Below are 27227 nucleotides of genomic sequence, written 5' to 3' on the forward strand. Positions count from 1 at the left end.
TGGCCATTTGTGAAGCCAACTAATGTGGAACAGCAATAATACGAAGGAGCAGATGTACATAATATTTAGCAGTTACTCGTAACTTTGCTAAGGTTGCCATAGGAACCTTTCCAGTTTTTGCAAACTACCCTCTATCAGGCAGGAAGGAATTCTGTTGTCTATAGATCACAATTACAGCAGCAAATACACAAACTCTGAATGTGGCACATAAATATGAAAAACACAAGCAGACAAGCTCACCTAGATATGCCTTCAAATATTCTTACCCACTACTATTCAAAGCACTACACATGTACAGTAAGACATATGGACGGGAGCCCCCTGTCAGAACACAATAGCTCAGTGAGGGGGATCACTGTATTGACGTTGGATTGTTAGTACACCGGCTTTGCCTAGATCTGTCAGTTTTTTTAGTTCAACCCACTGGATTGATCGAAAAAAAAACACCACCCTAGTAGTGTGTACCAGGCTTTACTTCTTATATCATTAAGTACTTTGATCTGAACACCAGGCAGATATTGAAAAACACCAGTTGTGAAGGTTGATCTGCTACTGCTTCTCTGTCCAATCAGACTGAGGGCAGGGAGGTGACCTATCTTTACTGCATTAAGGGCTCATTTGCACTAGAGTTAGGCTCTTAAAAAGGTCCGACTGGCAGTGGAACACTTACTCACCACCTGTTTTACACGCCAAAAACCTGCACCACATCCATGTGCATTTGACGGGGGGGGGGGGGGGGAATCATTTGTCACACTGCAATGTGTACATCCCCATCTACTGCTTTTGCAGCTTCAAGGGGAGCAGTTAGCAGAGGGGTGGTAAAAACATTGTTTTAAACAGGTCACAGGTTTGTTGAACATAATTAACATATTGGGGATCATAAAAACAGTGGTTAGAAAAAATTAGGAGTGAAAGCAAAGGAAAGCTATGCATAACCAGGGGACAGCGAGTGGAGGAACTTCGAATCAGCCACCTTTTTTTATCTAATAGCCTTGAAATCTCAAACTTTGTTTTCTTTAATTGATTTCCCCACTGTTACTTACGTGGCTCTTTCAGTCTCAATTGTATGGCTGGGCTGTCATTCTTGTCCCTCTTCAGCCCAAGTACCTCTTTTTCCCATTCCCGTTCCCTCATCTCCTCTTCCACCTGTTTCTCTGCTTGGTTATAAATGCGCAGGAGGCGGGAGCAGAGTATCTGGTGCAGACGCAGAAAGATGTACCAGTTGTTGTTAACATAAAACAAGTTGTAAGCGTCTTCCATGGCCCTAAACTTCTGCGCTGCCGAGTTTCCAAACAGCAGCTTAGCTTTTGGTGGGCTATTGCCCCCACCTCCCCCAACCCCATTGTGTTTCTTGGTAACCCCATCCTCTGTTTCATCTGTCTGTTCATCTTCTTCCTCCTCAACATCAGACAGCTCTCCTCGCTGGGCAAAGAGCAGGTCTGGGATGAAATGGTAAACTATCTGTTTGATCTTATATTTGTCTTCCTTCTGAATACTAGTCTGTCGTTTTACATGGTGGATGATAAGAGAAGCTGCATCTTCCAGTATCTGTTTGTCCTCATAGATCAATGTGAGGTGAGGTCCTGAGGGGACTCCAGAATTGTCTTCTGATGCTTGTTCTTGTCGCTATTAGACAAGAGAGAATACAGCAATTAAAGGAGCAGAGCTCTTGTGCACCTCTAAAAACACTCAAATGAAAGGCAAACTCGAATCATAAAATGTACATGGTATGTTACCTACACATTTATCCTTTTAATTAGGAGCTACAGCCATGCTGTTAAAGAGAAACTCCACCCAAAAGGGAAGTTCCACTTTAAGCGCGCCCCCCCCCCCCCCCCCCCCCCACTCCTCTTTTAAGAAAGGAACTTTTGAGAACAGAAGGACCAGTGCTGCACAGAAGTGCATGTCAAATTATTTCCAGAGCACGCTGCAGCTTTGGGTCAGTCTTCACAAGTCCAAAATTAGTTTAGGGAAAGTTATCTCTAAACAGAGGATTGCAGATATGGGCAAATAACTATGCACATTTAATGTTTAATTGTTTTTTTTAATAATAGTTCTCCTTTCAAAAAGGTATCTTAATAGAATTTGGAGTTGATGTGCTAGTTTACACAAGATAAGTTTTGTTGCGACTTTCACATTTGTACATGTATGTTGGTGCATATTTTTATAAGTGTATTCCATAAACAGAATGCCCCACCTAAAACCAGCAGAAAATACAGGATAAGGCCTGGTTCAGACCTATGCATTTTAAGGGCTTTTTGCATTTTGCACTACCAAACGTATTCCATAGGAAACCATTTTAAATGGACTGTAGTGCAAATCAGGTCTAAATCCAAAGCTTGCATTGGTCAATAAGCATATGCTTACCTCATCATAGATGCTTTCTATTTCATTTAGCAGACTCTTCGAGCGGAGAATCTTTGTGTCAGTCTGTTTATAGTTTATACCCTGGTGGTCTAGTGATTTCAGGTAGTACTTTTCATTCTGTTCCCTCCATATCTTATTGAAGCCCCGTTGTGCTTCCCTCCATTCCTCTTCCTTCATTTTCAACCTTCACACAGCACAAAGGTATTAGAAGATTGGTTAGAGGCAACTCAAACAAAAAGGTAACTCAAAAGCAATGAGTAAGAAAAAAAGAAAAAAAAAAAAAAAAAAAAAGGGTAAATACCAGAAAAGTGAACACCAATAAAAGGGATTTAAATAAAATATACAAACCAGAATCTCAGATGAAAGTAATAAACTAAACTCAGAATTCTGAACCATTTATGTACAACGCAAATTAATGCAAAAGAGCGCTGCCCGTCACATCACCCATAATGCACTAACCTCTTTAATACAATTGGGACGGCAACAGCTGGGTTTTTCTTAAGACCATCTATAATGTCAGCAGCCTTGTCAGCATATATCCTTTGAAGAGCTTTCCGATGTATGACTTCAGACGTTCCTCCTAAAGTGTTGTCCAAACGAAACTTAGCCTGGTCCTCCGCAGATAACCGCGAAAGCTTCTTCTGAATGGACTCTAGTACTCTTATAGTAGCCAGATTGGTTTCCAATACAACATCCAGCTGAAAAAACACACAGATCTGTAAGCACTCAAAGACTTAAAAGTTTTCATTGAAGAGTAGAATGAACAATGTTAATGGTTTACCTCTAGGCACAAAAAACTAGTTTAAATATATTCAATAGCCATAAAGATATAAATCCACTCTGTGTGCACCAGATGCCTTCTTAAACCCAGATATTGCCTTGTTAAAGTGGCAATGACCCCATGCCTGCGCAGAGAACAGAACCGTGGGAGGGACCCAACAGGCCCTTCCTTTACAGGCTGTATACAAAAACTACAGGTAGGGGTAAAGACAAGACCAGTCACCCTGTACATGGTGAGAGCAGCAATGACCGGTCTTTGTTCCAGGAAGCTCCCACACAGAGGGAAGATTTCGCACTGGATTACTGCATAGCTCTGGAAGAAATACACAAAGCACACCAAGAAGTAAAAATACATGTATATAGACAATACTTCCTTATCCCAGGGTTTAGCTTTAACTTGCTAGGAAGAAACCTGTAAACCTCATGTAGACGTTGGCATGCCATTTTAAAACTACAAATCAGTGATTGTAAAGGATTTTTTTTTTTTTAAAAACAAAAATTCACTTATCTGCTCTATGCAATGGTATTGCACAGAGCAGCCCCAACCCTCCTCTTCTTTGGCCCCCCGCCGGCACTTCTGGCTCTTCCCCCTCCAGCCAAGTAACCCCCCCCCCCCCAAAACAAGCTGCTTGCTAGGGGTGCACTCGAGCCACACTGTGTACGTCCATTGACACACATCGTGCGACTCGGCCCCGACCCCTGCTCCCTCATCACTGGATTTGATTAACAGTAACATGAGCCAATGGCTCCTGCTGCTCTCACAGAGTCCAGTGTGCAGGGAGAGAGAGCAGCACTGTTGCTTTCTGGCACAGTGCTGGATCAAGATCGGGCTCAGGTAAGTATTCAGGAGGGGGCAGCTGCACATAAAAACGTTTTATACCTTAATGCAGAGAATGCATTAGGGTTAAAAAAAACCTTGAGCCTTTACAACCACTTGAATAAAAAGGTGCCAAAAACTAGGACAGAGTAGTTCGAACACTACATGACCCCTGTGATTTTTTTTTTTTTTTTTTAGCCCACACTGCATGCAGTAAACAAAAGAATCCCTTCTTTTAACCCTTTCATGACTAAGCCTATTTTTGAAATTTGGTGTTTACAAGTTAAAATCCATATTTTTTGCTAGAAAATTACTTAGAGTACCCAAACATTATATATATTTTTTTAGCAGAGAATCTAGAAAATAAAATGGCGATTGTTGCAATATTTTTTATCACACGGTATTTGTGCAGCGGTGTTTTAAACGCAAATTTTTGGAAAAGGGACACTTTCATGAAATTTTAAAAAATCCAAACAGTAAAGTTACCCCAATTTTTTGTATAATGTGAAAGATGATGTTACGCCGAGTAAATAGATACCAAACATGTCACCCTTTATAATTGCACGCACTCGTGGAATGGCGACAAACTACAGTACCTAGGAATTTCCATAGGCGACGCTTTAAAATTTTTTTACGGTTACCAGGTTTGAGTTACAGAGGAGGTCTAGGGCTAGAATTATTGCTCTCGCTCTGACGATCGCGGCGATACCTCACATGTGTGATTTGAACACCGTTTACATATGCGTGCGCGACTTCCGTATGCGTTTTCTTCGCTGCGCGAGCTCACGGGGACAGGGGCACTTTAAAAAAATTTTTTTTTTTTTTTTTTATTTATTTTATTTATTTTTTTACTTTATAAATTGTGTTTTAAAAAAAATTTTTTTTTTTTTTACTTTTATTGCTGTCACAAGGAATGTAAACATCCCTTGTGACAGTAATAGGTGGTGACAGGTACTCTTTATGGAGGGATGGGGGGTCTAAAAGACCCCCCATCCCTCCTTTACACTTCAAAGTATTCAGATCGCCGAAAACGGCGATTCTGAATACTGTGTACTTTTTTAAATTCGGCGCCATTGGCAGCCGAGTAAACGGGAAGTGACGTCATGACGTCGCTTCCGCGTTTACAAGAAGGCTGGAACGAAGCCGCCCACAGCTTCGTTCCAGCCCGCCCCCAGCCGCCGAAAGTACCCAATTGGACACCGGGCCACCCGATTGCACGGGAGGCCCGGTAACAGCAGCGGGAGGGGGGGGGGGGGATGTCCCCTCCCGCTCCTCCGGTATAACAACCGAGCGGCTTTTAGCCGCATCGGTTGTTATACTCGGGTAGCCGATCGCCCGCTGTAAACAACGGTACCGGGATGATGCCTGCAGCTGCGGGCATCATCCCGGTATAACCTCGGAAAGCCGAGTACGCATATGTGCATACGGTCGGCGGGAAGGGGTTTTAAACAAAGGTAGTAAGAATCATTTAAAATAAGCAAACAAATGTGTTCTCACCTCAAACCGCTCATCCTCACAGCGATATATGTGCTCTTCATACTGTGTCTTTTTAGAACTAACAAAGGTGGAGTCTTCTGACCAAGAGGGAAAGGAAACCCATGTGTCATTCAGAACCTGTGCATGAAGGAAACACACACTTAAATTCGTCCACCTTTACTCTCTACCAAGAACAAACTATTTACATTAGTCCCCAAAACCTACCATCCTTATCCAAATCTAAAATTTAAACTAAGGCTAATTCTGCACGGGAGCCAAAGTATCCATTAGCATATTTTTTTTGGTTTGTGGAAGGAACACTTGAAAATAGGGATGAACCTATAGTCATAGCAGCCCCCACTGCCTAGCATCAAAGAGTCTACATTTAATAGAAGAAATGCAGAAATCCCCCTGCCCTTCCCCAAAAAACTATCAATACAAAGAGTTAACATGCAAAATTGCCAGTTTAGCTTTAACCTAACCCCTAAGCCTAATCCATAGGGCAAACGTATGAGGATAGAAATATCCAAGCTGCCGCCATCTGAAAGCCATCACTCTGTCCCTGGCCCAAAGTATAATAAAATACTTATATTTTTTTAAGTTGGGTGGTAAGGGGGTTAGAACCACTGCTAAGTTTTTATTGTGCTCTGTGCCATTGCTAGGAGATTATTTTTTCTCTTGATTACGATTGTCACTGGGACTGAAAATGAAGGGAAGTCTGAAATTTTGACCTGCCACCAGAACAGAAAAAAATAAATAAATAAATATTCTAATGTGGGCACTTGTTTCCATGACAACCAAGAGAAGATTACCTCACCTTTGAGTGATTTCTGATGTGTCTACACAATATTTATATATATATATATATATATATATATATATATATATATATATATATATATATATATATATATATATATATATATATATATATATATATATATATATATATATATATATATATATATATATATATATATATATATATAGAGATCAGCAACTTAGAATAGGAGTGCGATCGGAAATCTGACACAAACTGACGCTTGGAGGGGGGTGTGGGAACTGAGTAACTGCCACTGACCATACCAGTGGCACTAATACAGCGATTATATATGCACGGTCACTGTACTAATGACACTGGCTGGGAAAGGGCTTAAAGGAGAAGTACAGCCAAAGCACGTTTGGCTGTACTTCTCCTGTGGACCTGGTTTCAGCCTATGGACATCACAGAGCCAGTCCAGGGTGGGGAAAGTTTACGAGTATATGGTCTGAATCCACCCAGGAGCAGCACTCGTCTCAGCCTCTTAGCGAGCCACTGACAGCCTGAGCCAGGGATGAACTGGCCATCGGGACTACCAGGAGATTCCCAATGGGCCGATGGCTCAGTGTGGGCCGGTTTCAGCCGCATCTGCGGTGCGCGGCGATCTACCCGTCAACAGCTGGTGCCTGACGGGTAGATCGAGATTTAGCCAGTATGCAGAGTAGCGCAGGAAGCGCTTGTCTGTAGTGAGTTCTCTCTCATGTCATGCAGCGCTGCTCGCTCCCCAGCGGCCCCTCCTCTCTTCTCGTCTATCCCCATTGGCTTGCGAGTCATGACATCATCTGGGATAGACGAGAAGAGAAGAGGGTCCGCCGGGGAGCGAGCAGCACTGCATGACATGCGAGAGAACTCGCTACAGACAGGCGCTTCCTGCACTACTCTGCATACTGGCTAGTAAGATTCCATGATGTGCCCTGATGATATGCCCCATCGTGTGCCTTGATGTGCCCCATCGTGTGCCCCGTGCCCTGATGTGCAATGTGCCCCATGCCCTGTGTCCTAATGTGCCTCGTGTCCTAATGTGCCCCATCATGTGCCCCGATGTGTCCCATGCCCTGTGTCCTAACGTGCCCCATCATGTGCCCCGTACCCCGATGTGCCGGGCTGCTGTACCCTGATGTGGCCTGATGTGCTGTGCCCTGGGCCGGTCTGGGTGAAGTCCAGGGCCACATTTTTGTCCCAGTCCAGCCCTGGCCTGAGCCAGCCGATCCTGACCCTTCCACAGCTCAGCGCGCTCCAGTAAGATGGGCTGGGGGTGCAGGGCAGAGAGCTGGAGACTGACACACAGCTCCCTGCTCCAAATGGCAGGAAGAACTGAGCGATCAGGTGTCTGATCATGCAGTTCTCACCGTTAGAGAAGATGGGAACACATGCAGCATTACATCGATGCTGCATCCACCTAGACAAGTATGATTAAAAAAAAGAAAATGCTAGGAGGGATGGGACTGTATGTGAAAAGGCTTGGTCTGTCTGATCCAATTAAAGCAAACATAGAACAAACATCTGGTACCAAAGGTACGGTGAGGAACCCCTTAGGGTCATTAATAGACAGATCAAACCAATAGTATAAAAATATAAATTTTATTACAAAATATCAATATTATACATGTACAAACAATACAAAAAGAGCATAAAAGCCATATTTGATACCCTGATTGATACAATTGTATAGACGAATCACCATCGTGGCGCAATGGACTGGCAGCGGTCAATACCATTTGTAAGGTCAGTATTCATTTTTTTTTTTGACACATTTTGGTACTCTTTGCCCTGTACAAACAAACATACTCTGAGATGTCATGGTACACGATTGCTGCATATATTTCCACAGCAATCGATTTTCGATACAGATACATATGTATTTTTATACCATTTAGAACAGCAATGGTTCCAGTTCTGGTGGGTGACCACTTTGTGCCCCACCATGTCTGAGTCCTCTTAGTGAAGCAAGCCCCAGTTCCCATATATGGTTTGGTTGCCTGGTGGATTTGGAGGGTGCTTGTCCTATTGACCAATCAGTTTCCTGACCCAGTGAATTCCTCAGATATTTGCCTTATGTGAATTGTTTGCCATGTAAGTAAACCAATTCATGTATTAGATCACATGTCATGTCAATGTACTGCATGGTTTGCCATTTAGCTGAACAATAATGAATATTACTACTTTGCACTAAAGATGAACTTATCTGTGCATACTCCTTTTCTCTTTGTAGAAATTTTATACCCATTTGAATCAACAAAAAACCTCTGAAGAAGGACTTTCAGTCCGTAACATGTAAGGTGTTATATACACTATCGATCGCTGCCAGTCCTTTGCACCAGGACGGTGATTCATCTATACAATTGTATCAATCAGGGTATCAAATATGGCTTTTATGCTCTTTGTATTGTTTGTACCTGTATATTATTGATATTTTGTAATAAAATTTATATTTTTATACTATTGGTTTGATCTGTCTATTAACAAACCTAAGGTGTTCCTCACCGTACCTTTGGTACCAGGTGTTTGTTCTATGTTTAAAAAAAAAAAAAAAAAAAAAAAAACTCAAATAGGTCTCTTAACATCTAGGGCGATCAAGGGGTTAGGTGTGTGGGTGTGTGTGTGCCAGTTATTACTCCTTGCTTTGCAGGGAGAGAAAAAACAAAAACACGGCACATCCCTGCTGACAGTAAAGAGCCCAGTATTGTTTACCTACACAGGGCTCTCTTCCTTCATTCGCTCAGGCGATCGGCAGGTTCCGGCCATAAATCATTGAGCCAGGACCCACTGACCAGCTTAGCTTGTGCTGCGGCGAATGGCAGCACAGCCAGGGCAGCGGCCATGCGCCCCCTACCCGGAAGTGCTGAATCACGTACGTCTGCTGCAGTAAATCTGCGGTAGGCAAGTGGTTAGTCCTCCCTTCATATTGTTCTACAATACGGATGTCATCTGTACAATGCCATTCTTCTGTCTCCTGCATTCTTCACTGAAATGTATTAAAAAACACAGGAATGGACAGACTGTACTACAAATGGTATGTGGCAAGGATTTAATCAAACTTGCACAAAATCCTTATTTCAGTGGTACAAAAGCTGTAGTTCTATATAATTATATCAGCAATGTTTACATTGGTACAGGGACCACCATATTAAAACTACACATTTTGGAAAAGATTGTGAACACACAGGGCATAATTTAACCCTTGAAGTCATATCCCTCACCTCTTTGCAGAGCGGCGTTCTTCCCGTACACTTGGGCTGCTGGAAGCTTTTAGGCAGTGCTCTGTAGCTGGAGCCCAAGCGTTTGCATGACGCATAGTCAATCTCCATAGCAATACCTTCTGTATTTCGCTCTTTAGGGAAGCTTTCCAGGTGTGAAGACTCCTTGTAACCCAAGAAGTTTTTAAACCAGGTGAACAACTCAGGAAATTTCCTGTTTATAAAGAGTATCAACACAGAAAACAAAAAGTATAACTATTTATGCAAGAAAGAGAAAATGTTTTTTTCTCAGCCATTTAAGCACAGCAGATTTGCCTTAAAGGGGAAGTAAACCTATCCATAAAACAGTTTAATTTACGGCACGTGACAGAAATTTAACACTCCCATTGCTTGTGCTCTCAACCAAACTGTCAAACCATCCAATGGCTGGTGTCATAACTGATCACATGTGCAGCATCATGGCAGTTGTAGATTAAACAGAGGCAAAGATGGCAGCTTCCTTTGGCTGAAAACAATAAGGGGGTTTACTTACACTAAGTTCAAAACAAAGCTTTTCTTTTGTCCATGCAGGGCAAAACTGCAGGCTTGCTTTATTTATACCCCCCAGCAACACATACTCCTCTTTCCTTTGTCCTATGCTTCTCATCACTCCCTTTAGCCACTGAAAGGAAAGAAACCACTGCCTAAGCACTGAGTGGCTCCAGTCAGAAGTTAAACTTGACATGCACGGATTGTGCCATCCATGCTACAAACACATTGATGGAAGAATCCCTCTGGAGCTACTGTATTTTAACAGTCGGCTCAGCTGACTTAGAAAGAAACCAAACAGCAGCTACATCTGAATTGATGCAGCCACTATTTGCCCCACAATTTTCTGCCTGCCTGGCTCCTTCAATTTTAAATTTTGAGGAACTCCAATACGACCACCTTCTGGACAAATTTTGAATGGTTCGTCAGGAACCATCCAAAATTTGAAGAGTGTATGGCCACAGTCTTACACAGGACTTAGAACAGAGCCTTATCAGTCTCATGCCCCTCCATATTCTACATCTCAAAATATTTTCTTACCTTCCAGTAGCTGAATACAGCAATAGGGGAGTGAAGGGAAGAGGAGTATGTGTGCAGGGGAGTGCATTTAAAGTAACTATGTCCCTTTGCTCTGCATAAGGGACTATAGTATAATATGTTCCATTCATCTTCTCCAACCAGCCTCTCGTGTTCAAATGAGTGTATCAAACCACACTTTATCCACCATGACAAATCTCTCTCACACACACACACACAAATGATAGCATTGTTTATGTTGAGACTGCAACTAATCAGCATTACTCTCCCTAGTGTGTTTTGACAACTGTTTAACATAAGAGGTGCTTTAAAATTATTATCCCCATGTAATAAACCCATTACAAGTATTGTACATGGTTTAAGTGGTGGTGACTTTGTCTTGCAATTTGTTTATTAAACTTGTAGGGGTTTTGCATTATCATTAAAAAGCAAAGAAAAATCATTGAACGGGATGATAGAAACTTACGCAAGAAAAGGAGAAACTAACTGCACCAGTTCAGACCGAGATATAACCTCCTGATTGAAGATCACCAGACACCGCAGGAAATTATCATAGGCCTCTGCGCTTCGAAGAGCTTTACGAACCTATAAAAGGCAACAGATGTGTAAAAATAAAATAGGTGCTTAACATTTCCAAACTTAAAGGGATAGTTCACCTTTACCACAAAACTGCCTATGCAGATAAGTGGCATCTATAGATAAAAACAAACTATGCAGCTCTGACTAACGTTGAATAAATCCCTTGCTATAGGTATAGACCATTTACAGATCTTATGAAACCTGACTGGAATACTCCCAGGACATTGCTAAGTGAGGCCTAGTCATCCTCCACCATCACAGGAGTGAGCTCTTAAATGCTGAGCTCAAAGCTACTGTATCAGGGGAGAGAGAGTATGTGAGGGGATTTGAATCGGAGAAAGCTCACTCCCGCGATGGAGGTGAGCAGTGACAACTAGGCCTCACTTAGCAAAATCCTGGAAGTATTCCATTCAGGCTTCATAAGGTAGGTAAAAGGCCTACACCTAAAAGCAAGGGTATTATTCATCTTTAGTCAGAGCTGCACAGTTTGTTTTAATCTACAAACATCGCTTACCTGCATAGGTAGGTTTTTTTGTAAGGTGAACCATCCTTTTAAAGAACAAAAATCTATAGTGTGACTTTGCTTGCAAAAAAATATCCATCATAGAGTGACCATTGGAAAAAGCCTCCTCATAGCTTTAGAGCAGGGGTCTCCAAACTGCACAAAGGGCCAGTTTATTGTCCTTCAGACTTTAGGGGGGGGGGGGGGGGGGGTCAGACTGTGGCCAGTAGGAGTAGAGAATCACCTGGTGTTAATGGGAGTAAGAATGTCCCATCATTGGTACTAGCGGGAGGAATATTGCTCTATTGTTGGTATTAGGGGAAGAAATAGTTCATCATTGGTGTTAGTGGGAGAAACGGTGCCCCAATCATTGGTAGGAATAGTTCCCCATTGTTGGTATCAGGAGAAGGAATAGTGCCCCATCATTGATGTCGGTATGAAGAATAGTGCCTCATCATTAGTGTCAGTGGGAGAAATGGTGTCCCATTATTTGGGTCAGTGGGAGAAATAGTGTCCCATTGTTGGGGTCTGTGTTAGGAATAGTGCCCTATTGTTGGTATCAGGAATTATGCCATGGTGTTGGGGTAGAAGAAATAGTGCCTTGTATCAGTGGGAGGAATAGTGTCCCAAGGGCCTGATAAAGGCAAGCAAAAGGCCACATCTGGCCCCCGGGCCACAGTTTGGAGACCACTGCTTTTTAGAGTACAGAAAATGCCTTCATGGCATGCTAGTACAGGAGTAATGTACCAAGTATATTAAAAGTAGAACTGTATTATTTATCAACTAGGTAACAGGAGACAATGTTTTTTCAAACGGCAGAAAAAGCCCAAAGAAAGATTTGCATCCATACTCACCTTATCAAAAAACTGAGATTCTGCCCCTGCCCCATGCTTGTTTGCATCTGTCAAGGATGGATCCTTTGGGATAAGTATTTTAGGTTTCTTCTGCAGGACAAAAGAATGTAAATGGTCAATGACAAGGAAACAAACAACCACCTTGCACATGCTAACAGCCCACCTAAGAAAGTTACCACATAACTCCACACAAATGCAATATTTCAGTTATAAGTAGAGTCTGATGGGCTGAGGCCCAAGCCGATACCCAGTACCTCTTGCAGACTCTAACATCACAATCTCCTTGCTGTGGCCCTAATCCGATCAACATTATAGCCTCCCTCCTTCTGCTACAACAAAGATGTTCCCACTTTACCTATCTCAGGTTGGGTTCACACCACTCTCTATGGAGCCGGTTCACATATCTCCACAGCGGATCCAGTGCGTTTTGCACAAAAACACACTGCATCTTTTGGCCCATTTCAGGTCCAAATTCAGCCCAAAATCAGGCCTGAAACTGTGAACCAGGACACACTGGACCCCTGCTGTGAGCCGGATGCGGCGATGGTGTGAACCCAGCCTCAATCTCCATAAAATTGGTTTAACCACTTAAAAGGGATAGTTTACCTTTACCACAAAACTTCCTATGCAGGTAAGAGGCATCTGTAGATAAAAACTAACTGCAGCTCTGACTAAAGTTAAATAATGCCCTTGTTCTAGTTGCAGAACATTTACATGCCTTATGAAGCCTGACTGGAATACTTCCAGGACTTTGCTAAGTGAGGCCTAGTCATCACTGCTCACCTCCACCATCACAGGAGTGAGCTCTCAAATGCTGAGCTCTGAGCTACTGTATCAGGGTAGAGAGAGTATGTGAGGGGGGTTTGAATCAGAAAAAGAGCTCACGCCTGTGATGGTGGAGGTGAGCAGTGACAACTAGGCCTCACTTAGCAACGCCCTGGGAGTACTTAGCTATGTCCTGGTACTATTTTTTTCAAGTCAGGCTTCAGAAGTTATGTAAATAACATACACCTATAGCAAGGGTATTACTGTATCTGCACAGTTTGTTTTAATCCACAAACATCTCTTACCTGCATAGGCAGGTTTTTTTGTAAAGGTGAACTATCCTTTTAAAAAAAAGGACAAGACTTATTTCTGACATTTGTTGTTTACAAGTTAAAATCAGTATTTTTTGCTAGAAAATTACTTAGAACCCCAAACATATATTTTGTTTTAGCAGAGACCCTAGAGAATAAAAATCTTTATTTTTTATTCAAAAGAGAAAACAGTAAAAGGTAGGCCAGTTTTTATGTACAATGTGAAAGATGATGTTATGCTAAATAAATTGATATCCAACAGGTCATGCTTTAAAACTGTGCACGCTCGTGGAATTGCAACAAAACTACTTAAAAATCTCCAGAGGCGATGCTTTAAAAATGTTCACAGGTTACCCGTTTAGAGTTACAGAGGAGGTCTAGTGCTAGAATTATTGCTCTCGCTCTAACATTTGCGGCGATACCTCATGTGTGGTTTGAACACCGTTTACATATGTGGGTGTGACTTGTGCATGTATTCACTTCTGCACACATGCTGGGAGGGACAGGGGCGCTTTATTAAAAAAAAAAAAAAAATTATTTTACACTTTATTTTTTTATAATAAAAGAAGTGTAAAATAAATATTTTTTTTTAATTTTCTATTTTTATACTGTCCCTTCAAAAACAAATTTTTTTATCATTAAAACATCCCCTGTAATAGAAATAAGCAGGACAGGGCTTCTTTAATGCGAGATCTGGGGTCAAAAAGACCTCAGATTTCACAATTTACATTTACAAGGAAAAAAAAAGGGGTCCTTTAATGCTGGAAGGGACGTTTGACGTCACTCCTCCAAGGGGAGAGAGTCGAATGGGGGCCATCTCGCCCTCGATCTGCTTCCTGCCCATCAGTCCAGAAGGTCAGATCCTTGACTGGGACCGGGAAGTGCCGTGAGAGGGGCACCTGTCCCGCCGCCAGGACCACTTTTATCTGAAAGAGGATCGCCCACTGTGTAAAAGTATACCTGGGTTATGACAACTATCTGCTGCCATAACCACGGTATAGAACGTCAAAGTAATGACGTATATATACACACAGTGGGCAGTCTGGAAGTGGTTAAAGCAACTAAAATTGTGTTTTATATCGACTTTCATGACAGTGTTAATTATTGTATATATAAAACATGAATATTTCAACATGTGAAACTTGTGCTACTCTCCAAAACGGTGAGCATTTCTGTGTGCCAAATCTCATCAGTGCAAGACTGGAAAGTCAAGGAATGAGTCAAGAGAGAAAAAAAAAAAAGGTTTTAAAGTAGTTGTAAGGGCAGAAGGTTTTTTTTTTTTTAATCTTAATGCATTCCCCTTACTGAGGAAGTCAACGCTCTGCCGACACGCATCTAGAGGGAGGAGCTCACACACTGACATCACACCGTGGCCACCTCGAAAATTGGATGTTTGCCATGCCCTGCAGTTTGCACAAACTGATTGTGCTTCACTTGCAAGTGTATTCATTTACCTTTTTACTATTAAATCCTTTGGAAACAGAGAGCACTAGATGTTACTTTTCTTTTACATATAACATTCAGTGGGCAAGACAATCAGGGTTCTTGGAACCCTATTGAGGAGCCATTCATCTAAGGAGGTCTGTGATCCATAAATTTGCCAGGTGTCATCTTTTCCCCAGAGGGGACAACTGCTGATTTTTCTCTGCTATGAGGTAAGCAGCCTGTGAAACTGGTGGTGGAGAGCACTCGTCCTTGTTTGCACTGTTTGGTGAATTGATTTATGGCAGGATTTTCTTCAAATCAAGCATTATTCACATTAACTTTTGTTATAACATTTTTCACATTAATAGTTTTGTGCACATTTAATAGCGCAATATTAAATTTGTATGATATTATTGTTTTTCACTTAGTATATTGTTTACGGATTAGTCATATTATAAGATATTTTAGTAGCGCAGCACTGTTTGTTGGCACTTACTGATTATAGGTGAAAGTGAAATCCTTTAAGTGACAACAGCTACTTTAATAATTATAATTCTCACAGTAAATTGCGCCAATTTTTTTTCAATACTTTCCTATCCATTTATGAATGCTAGCAGCATAAGGATAAAAAAAAATAATCAATCAATGTTGATTGGGAGAAGTGAAGTTTCACTTTGAGGCAGAAAGCTACAATTTTTGAAATGGAGATTAGCAATGCCAGTTCACGTGATTCATTAAGTACAGGTAAGTGATTTAACTCTGCAACATTCACTTACAACTGAAATATAAATTCTGTGTTAAATATATAATGACACTTTAACCAAAAATCGGCAGCATCTTAATATTACTTGCCCACCTTTACAGGAGGTGTGACCCCGGATCCAGAGTGCCGACGTATCTGACAGCCATTTTGGTTGGGTCTCTGCTGTTTGTTGTTCATCTGAGGCTTTTTCACAGTACCACCATGGTCATTCCTCACCGATTCCACCTTTTCTGCTGTGGTTTTACTCAACAGCTAGATATTAAAATAAAACACAACTTAAACAAAGCATAAAACGAGTCCACATTTTCATACCAGAGTGTAAAGTCCAATAGAAGTACTTGCATTGGGCAAACCGTTTTTTTTTTTTTGTGGAGAAAAACCATCATCATTTTTACAGTTCTATACTCATTTGTTTTCCCTAAAAGCAACCCACATTCAGTGTGTCAGTGCCAAAGGCTGAAACTATATGCCCTAAAGAGCAGATTTTTTTTTTCCCCAACATATAGAAGTATTCTGGCTCCAAGTTAAATAAGCGCAGAAAGATCCAAGTTTGTTGAATCATATTTCACATTGTATTGTAACTGCACCATCAATAGCATAAACGTCTAGAGAAAATAAGGGTAGCACAAAAAGTGCTACCACCTATATGGCAGTAAGAATCAGGAGATGATCTTTCTCTGCGGATGAATATGTACATACAAAAAAATAAAAATAACTTATAATTTTAGCAATGCTCCAAAATTAAACACCAGGTAAACAAATACTGTATATGTTAGCAGTTCAATAGTGTTCAGTTAGTCTTGTGACTCGATATTCAGCCACACACCATTGCCAGAAGACACCATTATTTCCTACTGCAGCTTGCTGTGTCGTCTGCTTGCTTACTGTAAAACTGCATTACCATTAGTCCCTTCCCCCCCATGTTTTCCCCTCTCCCTTAACATGCCAAAAAGTGTTGGACTGGAAGCACGGTGCAATACATCTAAGCCAGGCAGGATCAGTGTATAACCACTTATTCTGATATATGCTTTGCAGGGGGACCAGTGAATATAATGAATACGTAAGCAATGTTTAAAGTGGATGTAAACCCAATGTCATCCTTTCTAAACTACTGCCATAGGGGTTATCTATAAGGATATACATGCCTCCTGCATGTATCTTTACCTGTCAAAGGTCTCCCCTCTGTCTGTTACGAGACCCGAAAAACTGCAGATTCTGTGGGTGGGTCTGTTGTCTGGAGCTCGGTGGGTGGAGTCGTGATGTCAGTAGACTCCCCGCCCACCTCTACACTCCTTGTCAATATGCATTTTCTCCTGTGTATTTCTTACACTGAACTTCTGCTGTGATCTATAACATCCAGTGAAAATACAGGAAAGTAACCACATGACTTCAGCATGAAGTCAAATCATGCTGAGGTGTGGAACAGCCAATCCTTGCAGAGCTGCTGAAGAAAGGAGTGGGAGGGAATTAAAAAATACTGCTTGTCTCCTAGGCTAGTGCACGAGATATGTAAATCACCTGTCACTCAGAGCAAGGGGGAGGATTTGACAAAGTATTTCTCAGTTTGTCAAGATTTATCTCACTGAACAATAAAAGAGGTTTGCTCAGAGATGGATTAACTCTGTGTGGCAGACTGGGCTCAAATGATAGGAAATCTTATACTCTACAGTATGATATAAAAAAAAAAATAAAAAAACCATTTTCGGGTTTACATCCACTTTAAAACAAAAAGCAAGAAATAGTGAAGCTCAACCACACCCAGCTGAGCAGCCACATGCACAACTGGACATTTTTACAGCTGCGGTTTTTGGCTTTAGACATTTTTTTTCTGCAGCCAGTAAACTCCCCAGCATGTTATCCTATGTGTCCATGCACACATAGGCTGTTATCAGCAGTTTTTGGCAGGGCCGTTTTCTAGAAAAACCCCAGAATTAGTGGGTTTTGAGAGGAGTTTTTCAGCTGTAAAAACGTTCCAACAGAAAAAAGGCCAAAAAACGCTACTACAAAAATGCTGTTTTTTTTTTTTTTAACGTCCAGTGTGCATGAGGTCTCAAGCAAGCCACATCTTACCACAGAACTGTTGGCATCTGGCAAGAACTGTCCAAATTCCGACAACAAGTCTTCCTGGTTCTTGAAAAGCCGAGCAACCTGGGCATAGACTTCTTGCTCAGTGAGGGCTGGGGTATAATTTCCTCCTGCTTCCTTAGCGTTACGCTGCTCCTTCTAGAACATAAAGCAGAAAACCATAAGGGAAGCCAACATTTAAAATCCTACCAATATTAGGCAGATAATACCTAGCTTTCCAATGCAAAAATAAACAAATGTCAAAAAGACAAAAAAAAGATGAAGACTAGAATATGTGATCTGGCTAAAATTTCCAAAATGCATGGTGTGTATTTATATATGACACAAGTTAACTCCTTAAACATATGCAAATTCCCCTCAGCCTTGGGACCTAGGGTAAAATAAAAAAAAGTGAGGACCACAAAGTATATACCCAAATGCACTGGGTTTCAGGGTACTTCTGCGAAATCCATTTCCCCAGCCCTACACAGATTAAAATTTCATTATTATTCTGCAGGAGATGCAATCGCAACCAAAACCCTATCCTAGTGAACTGCCTCTACCAGATAACTTGCTTAACAATGCGATACCTGCCAGGAGATCCAGAAGGGTGAAGTAGGGCTGGGCCAAGCTGAGGTGTCCCACCTAGGTGAGCACTATGGAAGTGGGAGAGCGCATCTGTTACAAAAAGGAACCCTCTCGCAGAGAAAAAAAAAAAAAAAAGTTTCCTGTACATTTTTAAGAATAATAAATTATATATATATATATATCTATATATCTATATATCTATATCTATATCTATATCTATATCTATATCTTTAATGCAGCATAGCCTTCATGGATACAGCAGTGCAAATGTGGAACTTTCTTCCCCAAGCTGTGGCAGTATCTAAGAGAATAGGTAAATTAAAACTTTTAGATGTCCTCAGGGATCAGTCACACCAGCCACTGCATTCCAACGCAACAGTGCGGTGCTGCAGAGATCACCGCAGCAATCTCAAAGTTCAACTGCTAGCCACAGTGTGTGGCAGTGGACTGCATCACAGTGCGCTGCACTGTTTAAAAAAAAAAAAAAAAAAAAAAAAGAGAAGTACTGTATGCATTTTTAGGGCACACTACAGCAATGCAGTAGTGTGAACCTGGCACATTAGGGAGACAAGCTATTTTGCCTTGTCATGAAGCGAGACTGTGCTGGAATAGTGAGGGTATGCATTTAGAGTACTGTGAATGTACCATCAGTGAGCATTAGATAAAGGCTATGGGAATTCCTAGAGACACAAAACCATTCACAAAGATACCACTTACCGACTGATTTTATGATGGTATAAAAAAATAAAAAAAAAAAAAGATAAAAAACAAAAAACACACTTTTCTCAGCCGATAAGTGATCCAGCAGCCGATTCCCGGCCCCACCCCAAAATACCGCCGCTTTCCGGTGGTAGTCTGGCTTACCTGGCTCTTCGGGAAGCCCGGGAACTGATCCGGCAGTTGGCCATAGAGATGATTAGCAGAGGAGAGATGGCCTCCACTCATCTTTATGACCTAGGAGGCCGGGAGCGTTGTCAAGACGTCACTTCCAGGTCACAGCCAATGTAAACAAGGCCTTTTTTTTTTTTTTCTCTCACTGTAAAGCAATAGGTCAATGTGTGTGTGTGTTTTTTTTTTTATCTGATGCTTTTCATTGTACAGGAGAGATATGAGGTCTTTTTGATCCCAGATCTCTCCATAAAAAGGACTTCCATTTCTTGTGATAGCAATAAAAGCGATAAATTTTTTTTAAAGGGATAGTGTAAAAATAACATTTTTGAAAGCATCCCCATTTACCCCCCCCCTGTGCTCGCATACGCAAGTCACGCTCACAGATGTAAACGAGGTTCGCACCACACAAGCGAGGTATCGTCACAAACGTTATAGCGAGAGCAATCATTCTAGCACTAAACCTCCTCTAACTCTAAACAGATAATCTGTAAAAATAACTTTAAATTGTCGCCTACGGAGATTCTTAAGTACCGTAGTTTGGCGTTATTCCACGAGAGTGGACCACTTCTGGACCAAGCCTATTTTTGACACTTGTGTTATTTTTTGCTAGAACCCCAAACAAAATATATATATATTTTTAGAAAAGACTCTGGAGAATAAAATGGCAGGCGTTGCAATATTTTATGTCACACGGTATTTGCACAGGAGTCTTTCAAATGCAATTAAAAAGAAAAAAAAAAAAAAAAACCTTCACTGAATTAAAAAAAATTAAACAGTAAAGTTAGCCCAAATTTTTTTTTATACATTGTGAAAGATGAGGTTACGCCGAGTAAATAGATACCCAACTTGTTACAGTTTAAAATTGCGCACACTCGTGGAATGGCGACAACATACGGTACGTAAAAATCTCCATAGGCGGTGCTTTAAAATTTTTTTAATGGTTACCAGTTTAGAGTTAGAGGAGATCTTTTGCTAGAATTTTTGCTCTCGCTTTGACGATCGCGGCGATACCTCACATGTGTGATTTGAACACCATCTGCGGGCGCAACTTACGTATGCTTTTTCTTTGGTGCGCAGGGATGCCTTCATTTTTTTTTTTTTTTACACTGTCTCTTTAAATAAAAAACAAACCTAATCACTTTTATTGCTGTCACGAGGAATGTAAACATCCCTTGCGACAGTAATAGGCGGTGACAGGTACTCTTTATGGAGGGATCTGGGATCGGCGTTTTGGAATACTAGGGATTTTTTAAAACTGCACCATTGGCAGCAACCGGAAGGGACCTTGTGACGTCGCTTCTGGGTTAATACAGCAGAGACCTGATCGAAGCCGATTACAGCTTTGGGACTCTGGCCAGCCGGCGGACGCACTGGCTGGTCGCTCAGGTCTCCCGGTGGGACGGAAAACCCGGGCAGGAGGGAGCTGCTATCATTAGAAAGCCGACCGCCAGCTCTAAAGAAATGGTACTGGGGTGAAGCCTGCAGCTGCTAGCTCCACCCCGGTACAACCACTTCCTCAAAACGACGTACAGGTACGTAGTTTCGCATGAAGTGGTTGTATAACCTTTCATATTTTACAAAAAAATTGGGTTATATATTGTGTTTTTTTTTGTTTTTAAATAAGTGATTTTTGCTTGTAAATGAAAAGTGTCAGAATAGGCCCAGTCCTTAAGTGATTAAACTGGATGGACCTGTGTCTTTTTTGCCTTATGCAATAGTCATAGAAGAATAAGCACATAGACCAACACTACCTACCTGGTAGGTATGCAGGATCTCCAAGAAAGCCTTGTAAATATCAGGTTGGCCTTGAAAACGATTCTTTATTTTGTTCACATAATTAATGGCATGATTGAATTCAACAGGCTGGTTGTTTTGCATTGTAGGTGTGGCTGCAGTTGCTGTGGGTGTGGCATGTGCCAGTGGTCCTGGTGTATGTGGCTGTGCTGGTGGAGAACGGGGAGATGGGTACTGGATTGGTGTGCTCTGTTGGCTGGTTGGTGTATGTGCCTGAGAAGGCACGGGCTGAAAATAAAAAGATGGTTATTTATGGAGTAAGCCACGAGACTTGTTAAAAAGAGAAAAATGTTTGCATGTAACATAATATTTATAGCAGGAGATTGAACATAGTAATTTAAAATAGACATTTTGTAGTAACTATACATGATCATACAATATTGGGAAACAAACAGATTGGGAATGAATGTATTAAGAAAAGAAATGACAAAATGTTCAATCTCCAGATTAAAGAACGAAGATGAAAAACCCACCACCGTGCTGAGAAATGTTTACATGCACCCAGTAGTTGACAATTTCTGCAGTGTGCACCGAGACCTAATGTGTCAGAACCTAAACCATTAAATGCACAGTAATCTCCATATGAATAAGAAATGGTCAACAGAATTATTAAATAGACCAATGTGCCTTTAAAAATCAAGTGGCACTTAATATTTTTTCACCCACCTATCTTGCACCTTTTTCTTACCTTATTGATCTTTGCTGGGGCTGGTGAAGGGGCTGTCTGAGTGTTCAGTTGTGAAGGTGGAGGAACCTTATTGACAGGGGATTGCAGCTCATGGGTTGGGATTTGATGGACCTGTCCAAGTGTTGTGACATTTACTAGGTCATTTGTTTGCACCTCAGCATTATATCCATTGGAAAGTGTGTTACAGGTTAACAAAACAAAAAATGCTTATTGGCTATTAACTAAACCTAAATGTACAGGTCCAATACTGAAACATACAAAGAGAATGACATCTGATTCTAAAAATTAAAACAAGGAAAACTGGTCTTGCCATTTGGTTAAAAAAAATAAAAAACACAACGTGTACTTTACTGCTTATTTAATGTCAGATTTAACAGATGTCCATTACAAAGATTTTTTCTGCTTACCTTGTTGATCTTGGCTGGAGCTGGCGGTGGAGTTGGGTGAACTGGAGGAGGAGCTGCCTGAGTGGACGGTTGTGAAGGTGGGGGAACTGTTGGGACAGGAGGCTGCAACCCATGAGTGGTGATTTGATGGACCTGTCCAGGTGTGGTGACATTTACCAGGTCATTTGTTTGCACTTCAATTTTATATCCTGGTGGTAGAAAGGTGTTAAAACCCATGATGAGGTCGGGATGACCTTTGAAGAGCTGAGAAACCCGACTGATGACCCCTGGAGTGTCAATGCTACAGTTAGAAGTAAAATAAAATTAGAGTTATGAGCTTAGTTTTTCTGTTTGTACCTCTTTAACCAAGTTCAGTTTTTACATTTGCTACAGTTATAAATTAGGGAAGCACCAGTTTTATTTTTATAAAACGGCGAGTGCTCAAGCACTCACCGATATCAATTACCGATTCCTTTAGCAGTGCGATTTGCGCCCATACAAATTGAATGGGCTCAAATCGCACTGCAGGGAATCACTTGCAATTTGAACAGGAATACGGTTTAAATCATGTCCGAATCGCATGCAGTTTCCCACAGCGCTATTGTGTGAACCCAGGCCGAAGTTTTTATTACAAGCCTGGGTTCACACAAGAGAGGTGGGGGAAACTGCATCCTATTCGGACAGGAATCGCACCGCATTTGTATGGTCTTAAATCACACCACAAAAAAGGTATCGGAGCATTTGCATGAGTAGGAGTACTCGTGCAAAAAAAAAATCTAACCACCAAGATATCAAACATAATTACGTGCATAATAAGCTGGCCGTACACCTTACAATCTGATACAACTTCTGTAAAATGTAGGTTTAGGTAGCCCTTAAATTAAGATAACCTACCAATAATCAATTGGTCAATCTAAAAAAGACTGATGCAATCAGATTGTAAGCTGAATGGCCAGCTTTAAATATAAATTGTAAGTGTTTACAGAGCATAAATGACCTCAAAGACCGATCCAAATTGTTCACAGAAGTAATAAACGGCAAGCACGCACCTTTGGGATTTGAACTCCTTCATAATGTCAAGGAAATCATTGTACACCTGGGGCTGGCTGCCAAACTGCAGTTTCACCTGATCAAGATAAGAAAGTGCATCCTCCACCTGAGAGCAAGAACAAAGATTGTATCAAAGCTGCCCAAAAACAAACACTAAAAAACAGAAAATCCCAAGTAAACTGCAATATTCATAAGTGAGCTTGTTTGGTGGGCATCAAAAACCTGCCAAGACATTTAAAATACTGAGCAAATGCAAACAGTATTCAATGCAATAATACTGCCTGATCCCGGCTTTTCCATTGTGAACACGGCTAACATACAAGGAACAAAAATCAAAAGAACGACTGTAAAATTCCTCTTACCTTCAATCTCTGAAATTGTTGCCCCTGAGCAGGTGCAGCTGGAGGTGTTGAATGTGCATGACTCTGCACCCCAGGACCTCCATGGCCTGGCACAGGTGCGTTGTGGTGGTGGGCTCCGTGTACTGCTGCAAGAGCTGCTTGCCCATGGCTACCGGAGCTTTGAGGCACTGCTGACACCTGGGAGGAAAGAATAGATGCATGTTAACAGAGAAAGCAAAATTAAGTTTTGGCATGTATAGAATACAGGTATATTTAACCTAGTAAAAAAACGAAGTGAAACTAAAATTGACTCCTCATGTTCCTCGCCAGCGCCGACATCTGGACCCGGTCTTCTATCAGTTTCTTGCCATCTTGGAATGATTCCAACTTCCGTGCATGCGGGAGTTCATTTATTTCGGCAAAGAGGTGTGGCAAGAAAGTACACTGTGCTGCGCATGATCTGTGTACATTCTAAAAGATAATTTTGTACAAGCAAATAATGAATGCTTTATTGTATGTCCCCTAGCATGTCCCATCTACAATAAAGAGCCTGTCTGCTTGCAATTTTATTTCTTACAGTTAAGTTCTGCTTTAACGTCCAATGAACACAGCTCAAAAATGCAAACATAGGGCATGATTCGGTTCATACCACATTAATAAAAAGGAAGGAATGCATATACTTAATTAATGTATAAAGAATATAAAAGTCCTTTAGGATAATGGACATGTTAACATAACTTGGCAACAATAAAAAAAAAAAAAAAAAGACAAAAATAAAAGGTAAAAAAGAAAAACTGGCTAACCTGATAACCTGGTGTCACGGAGTATTGGATGCCCGTTGTGGGCTGCATGCTATCAGACTGAGGTTCATAAGCCGGAGGAGCAGGAGCAAGTACACGGTGTTGGTGGGCAAATGGTTCAGTGATTCGGCGAGGCTGGGGTGGGTAGGCAGCGGCCTCTGGATCATCCAGTCTGCGCTTCATCCTGAGAACATAGTCGGGCGCCAGCGATGTACCTAGGGTTGGTTAGGAGAGTTACGCATGCTTCATACACAATATGGACATAATATAACATAACAATACAAATATGGAATTACTGTACACAAGACATTGTTGTGTTAGAAGGAACAACAGTCAAAAGAGTGGAAAAAAGTTTTGCCCAGTAACCGACATGTCTGGCTGCTTACATATTTTTCAAACCCCACAACAACATTTAATGCTGCATTTCCCATGTTTTAGTGAAGAAATACGAAAAATTAACAAAAGTGAATTACCAAAAGTTCTAATTTCTCAATGCTATCTCCGTGCAATACAGCCAACAAGCTTTATTCCCCCTTTCACACTAGCAGACTGATCGGGTCCGCCTGAAAAACAGATTGGACCCTCCAGTCGCCTGTATGGAATCGAGGGTGTCAAACATACATGTGTCCATTGACACCCACCAACATCTGATGCTGTCTGCTAAAAACAGATGGATGGGGATCCATCCTACCCGTCTGGTGGGTGGGATGGCAGTTGGGTGTAAACAGACAGGCGGTTTGTTTACATCTGACTGCCCATAGAGGAGATTGGCTGTGGCCGGTCTGCATAGGCAGGGACACGGACAAGCCATCCGCCTGCCCAGAGGGGATCAGCGGACAGATTTCACGCTGAGCAGGCAGACTCCAAAAGATCCCGCCCCATGTGGAAGGGGCCTTACGGTTTCCGCAACACGTATTGAAACCTGTTGCGAGTGAACAATCAGTTATTTCTTTTAAGTAGATGGCACTCACCAGACATCTCCAAAATCTTTGGTTTTCCTGTTCCTGCTTATACAAATGTGTGCCCATTCAGGAACAGAGTAACTTGGGAACCTGCACAGGTTTCTCTAGAAACCCATTATGACTGTCAGTTCATGTTCTTCCCATGACAAATACCCGCTGTAAGGCACACACGCTAGTTTTGTGTTTTTGTTTAGCTTTGTTATTGTTCCATATACCACATTTCCCCATTTTCTTTTCAAATGTAAAACTCCTGAAAATTAATTGAAAGCATGCTTATTATGTCCAAACACTTTTTCATTTTTTTACAGATATGCACCGATTGAAATGTGACGATCAGGTCACTTGTAAAATACTGCTGTGTCTTATGGTGTGTTTGGGGGAGAGAATAGGGAGGCGTTGACAATCATGCAAGGAATTGGAGCTGAACTGTGGAGGGATCAGAAACAAGCCTAGTTCACATCTATGGGGCTCTGCAAGCCACGTTTGCAAGGGCACGACAGCCCTTTTTTTTTTTTTTTTTTATCCAAAAAGAACTTTAAAGATTATACACATTAGCACTGCCAAACAATATATCTTGATACACTACAGAGAGTAAACATATTGACTAAAAACAGCCACTGGCAAGTACAAATAAACAGAAGTGTGCATCTGTCATGTGAAATTCAAAACCAATCTTCTAGCATTCGGCCAAAGTTCGCGGCAGCCCATTCGATTGAATAGGCTGCTATGACTGCATTTCATGCAGGAAAATGATCCCTGCATCATTTTTAAAACACCGCAAAAGGGAAAAAAGCACATGGTGCTTTTGCCCCATGCAATTTCCCACAACTAAAAAATGTGCGGCAGTTTTAAATACGCGGGGTGCTATTAGGAATGAGTGGCAGCCTGGCATGTTTTCAAAGGAACTGCATGGTCTGGCTGCAGGCAGTTGCAGGAACAGGTGAGATTTACCCAATGTCCCGCACAAGTGTGAACCTAGCATTAAAGTGATTGTAAAAGGACACTTTATTTTTTAAAATAAACATGTTATACTTACCTGCTCTATTCAATGGTTTTACACAGTGCAGCCCCAATCCTATTGTTCTGGGATCCCCACCAGCGCTCTTGGCTGCTCCCCCCTTACAGGTGTCCCCATAGCAGGCCGCTTGCTACGAGGGCACTCATGCTCAATCCTGAGCAGGGCTCTGTCTGTCCATTGACAATATTGTCACTTTAGGACAGAAGCAGAATAAAAGCCCCTCTCCCTCAACTCCATAACATAGGGGGAGGTGACCTGTAGTCCTACATTTCCTGATTGCATTACTGCACAGGACTGCATTGGATGTCTGCCAAATTTAACAGGTAGTTTTTTTGGACAGGTATATGAATCCACATTCAGTGTTTATATTCAACCAGTTCCAGAGCGCCTCTTATAGTTTTACTGCTACAGTGCATCTCCTCACATACTGTATATAAGTGATCAGCATTTTCACTTGGGGGTGTGCGTGCGCATGTCGTTCCAGCTGTGCTGTCATTCGCTACAGCACAAGCCGACCAGTTGTTCCCGGCCAAAGATTTATGGCCGAAACCTGCTGATCGGCTGAGCGAATGAAAGCAGTGTTAATTTTTACATCAAACTCTGATTTAGTTTTGGTCAGTCTTTTTACTAAAATGCCATTTATGTTTTAGTCGTATTTTGGTCATCTGAATTGTTTTAGTGAACTAAAATCTCCAGTACATTTTAGTCAATGAAAATCGAACGCAATGGTTCTCAACCCCTGTCCTCAGGACCAACTAACAGGCCAGGTTTGCAAGATAACTGAAATACATCACAGGTGATATCATTTGCTACTCAGTGATTGCATTATTCTAGTCTACATCTCCCCAAGGTAATACTCAAAATCTGGCCTGTTAGTGGGTCCTGAGGACAGGAGTTATGAACCACTGATCTAATGGGTTTAGT

General features: G+C 41.5%; 1 protein-coding gene across 6 annotated transcripts in view; it reads right to left on the reverse strand.

Annotated features, from left to right (window-relative positions):
• SIN3A (SIN3 transcription regulator family member A) overlaps positions 1–27227 on the reverse strand; it is a 112302-nt gene that overhangs the window by 67071 nt on the left and 18004 nt on the right. For 5 of the 6 annotated variants that reach the window (XM_073619027.1, XM_073619028.1, XM_073619031.1 and 2 more), the window contains exons 2-16: positions 24327–24538; positions 23545–23721; positions 23182–23288; positions 22154–22433; positions 21747–21857; positions 21020–21286; positions 17792–17944; positions 15815–15973; positions 12458–12547; positions 10989–11107; positions 9461–9671; positions 5462–5578; positions 2827–3065; positions 2368–2551; positions 1044–1626 (exon numbers count right to left, since the gene is read on the reverse strand). In XM_073619027.1, coding sequence (XP_073475128.1) covers positions 1044–1626; positions 2368–2551; positions 2827–3065; positions 5462–5578; positions 9461–9671; positions 10989–11107; positions 12458–12547; positions 15815–15973; positions 17792–17944; positions 21020–21286; positions 21747–21857; positions 22154–22433; positions 23182–23288; positions 23545–23721; positions 24327–24506 — 2977 coding nt within the window. In that variant the 5' untranslated portion in view covers positions 24507–24538. The remainder of the gene's footprint in view (positions 1–1043; positions 1627–2367; positions 2552–2826; positions 3066–5461; positions 5579–9460; positions 9672–10988; positions 11108–12457; positions 12548–15814; positions 15974–17791; positions 17945–21019; positions 21287–21746; positions 21858–22153; positions 22434–23181; positions 23289–23544; positions 23722–24326; positions 24539–27227) is intronic. The other variant, XM_073619029.1, reaches the window with a different exon arrangement.

This window comes from Aquarana catesbeiana, linkage group LG03, assembly GCF_042186555.1.
Source record: "Aquarana catesbeiana isolate 2022-GZ linkage group LG03, ASM4218655v1, whole genome shotgun sequence".
NCBI lineage: Eukaryota > Metazoa > Chordata > Amphibia > Anura > Ranidae > Aquarana > Aquarana catesbeiana.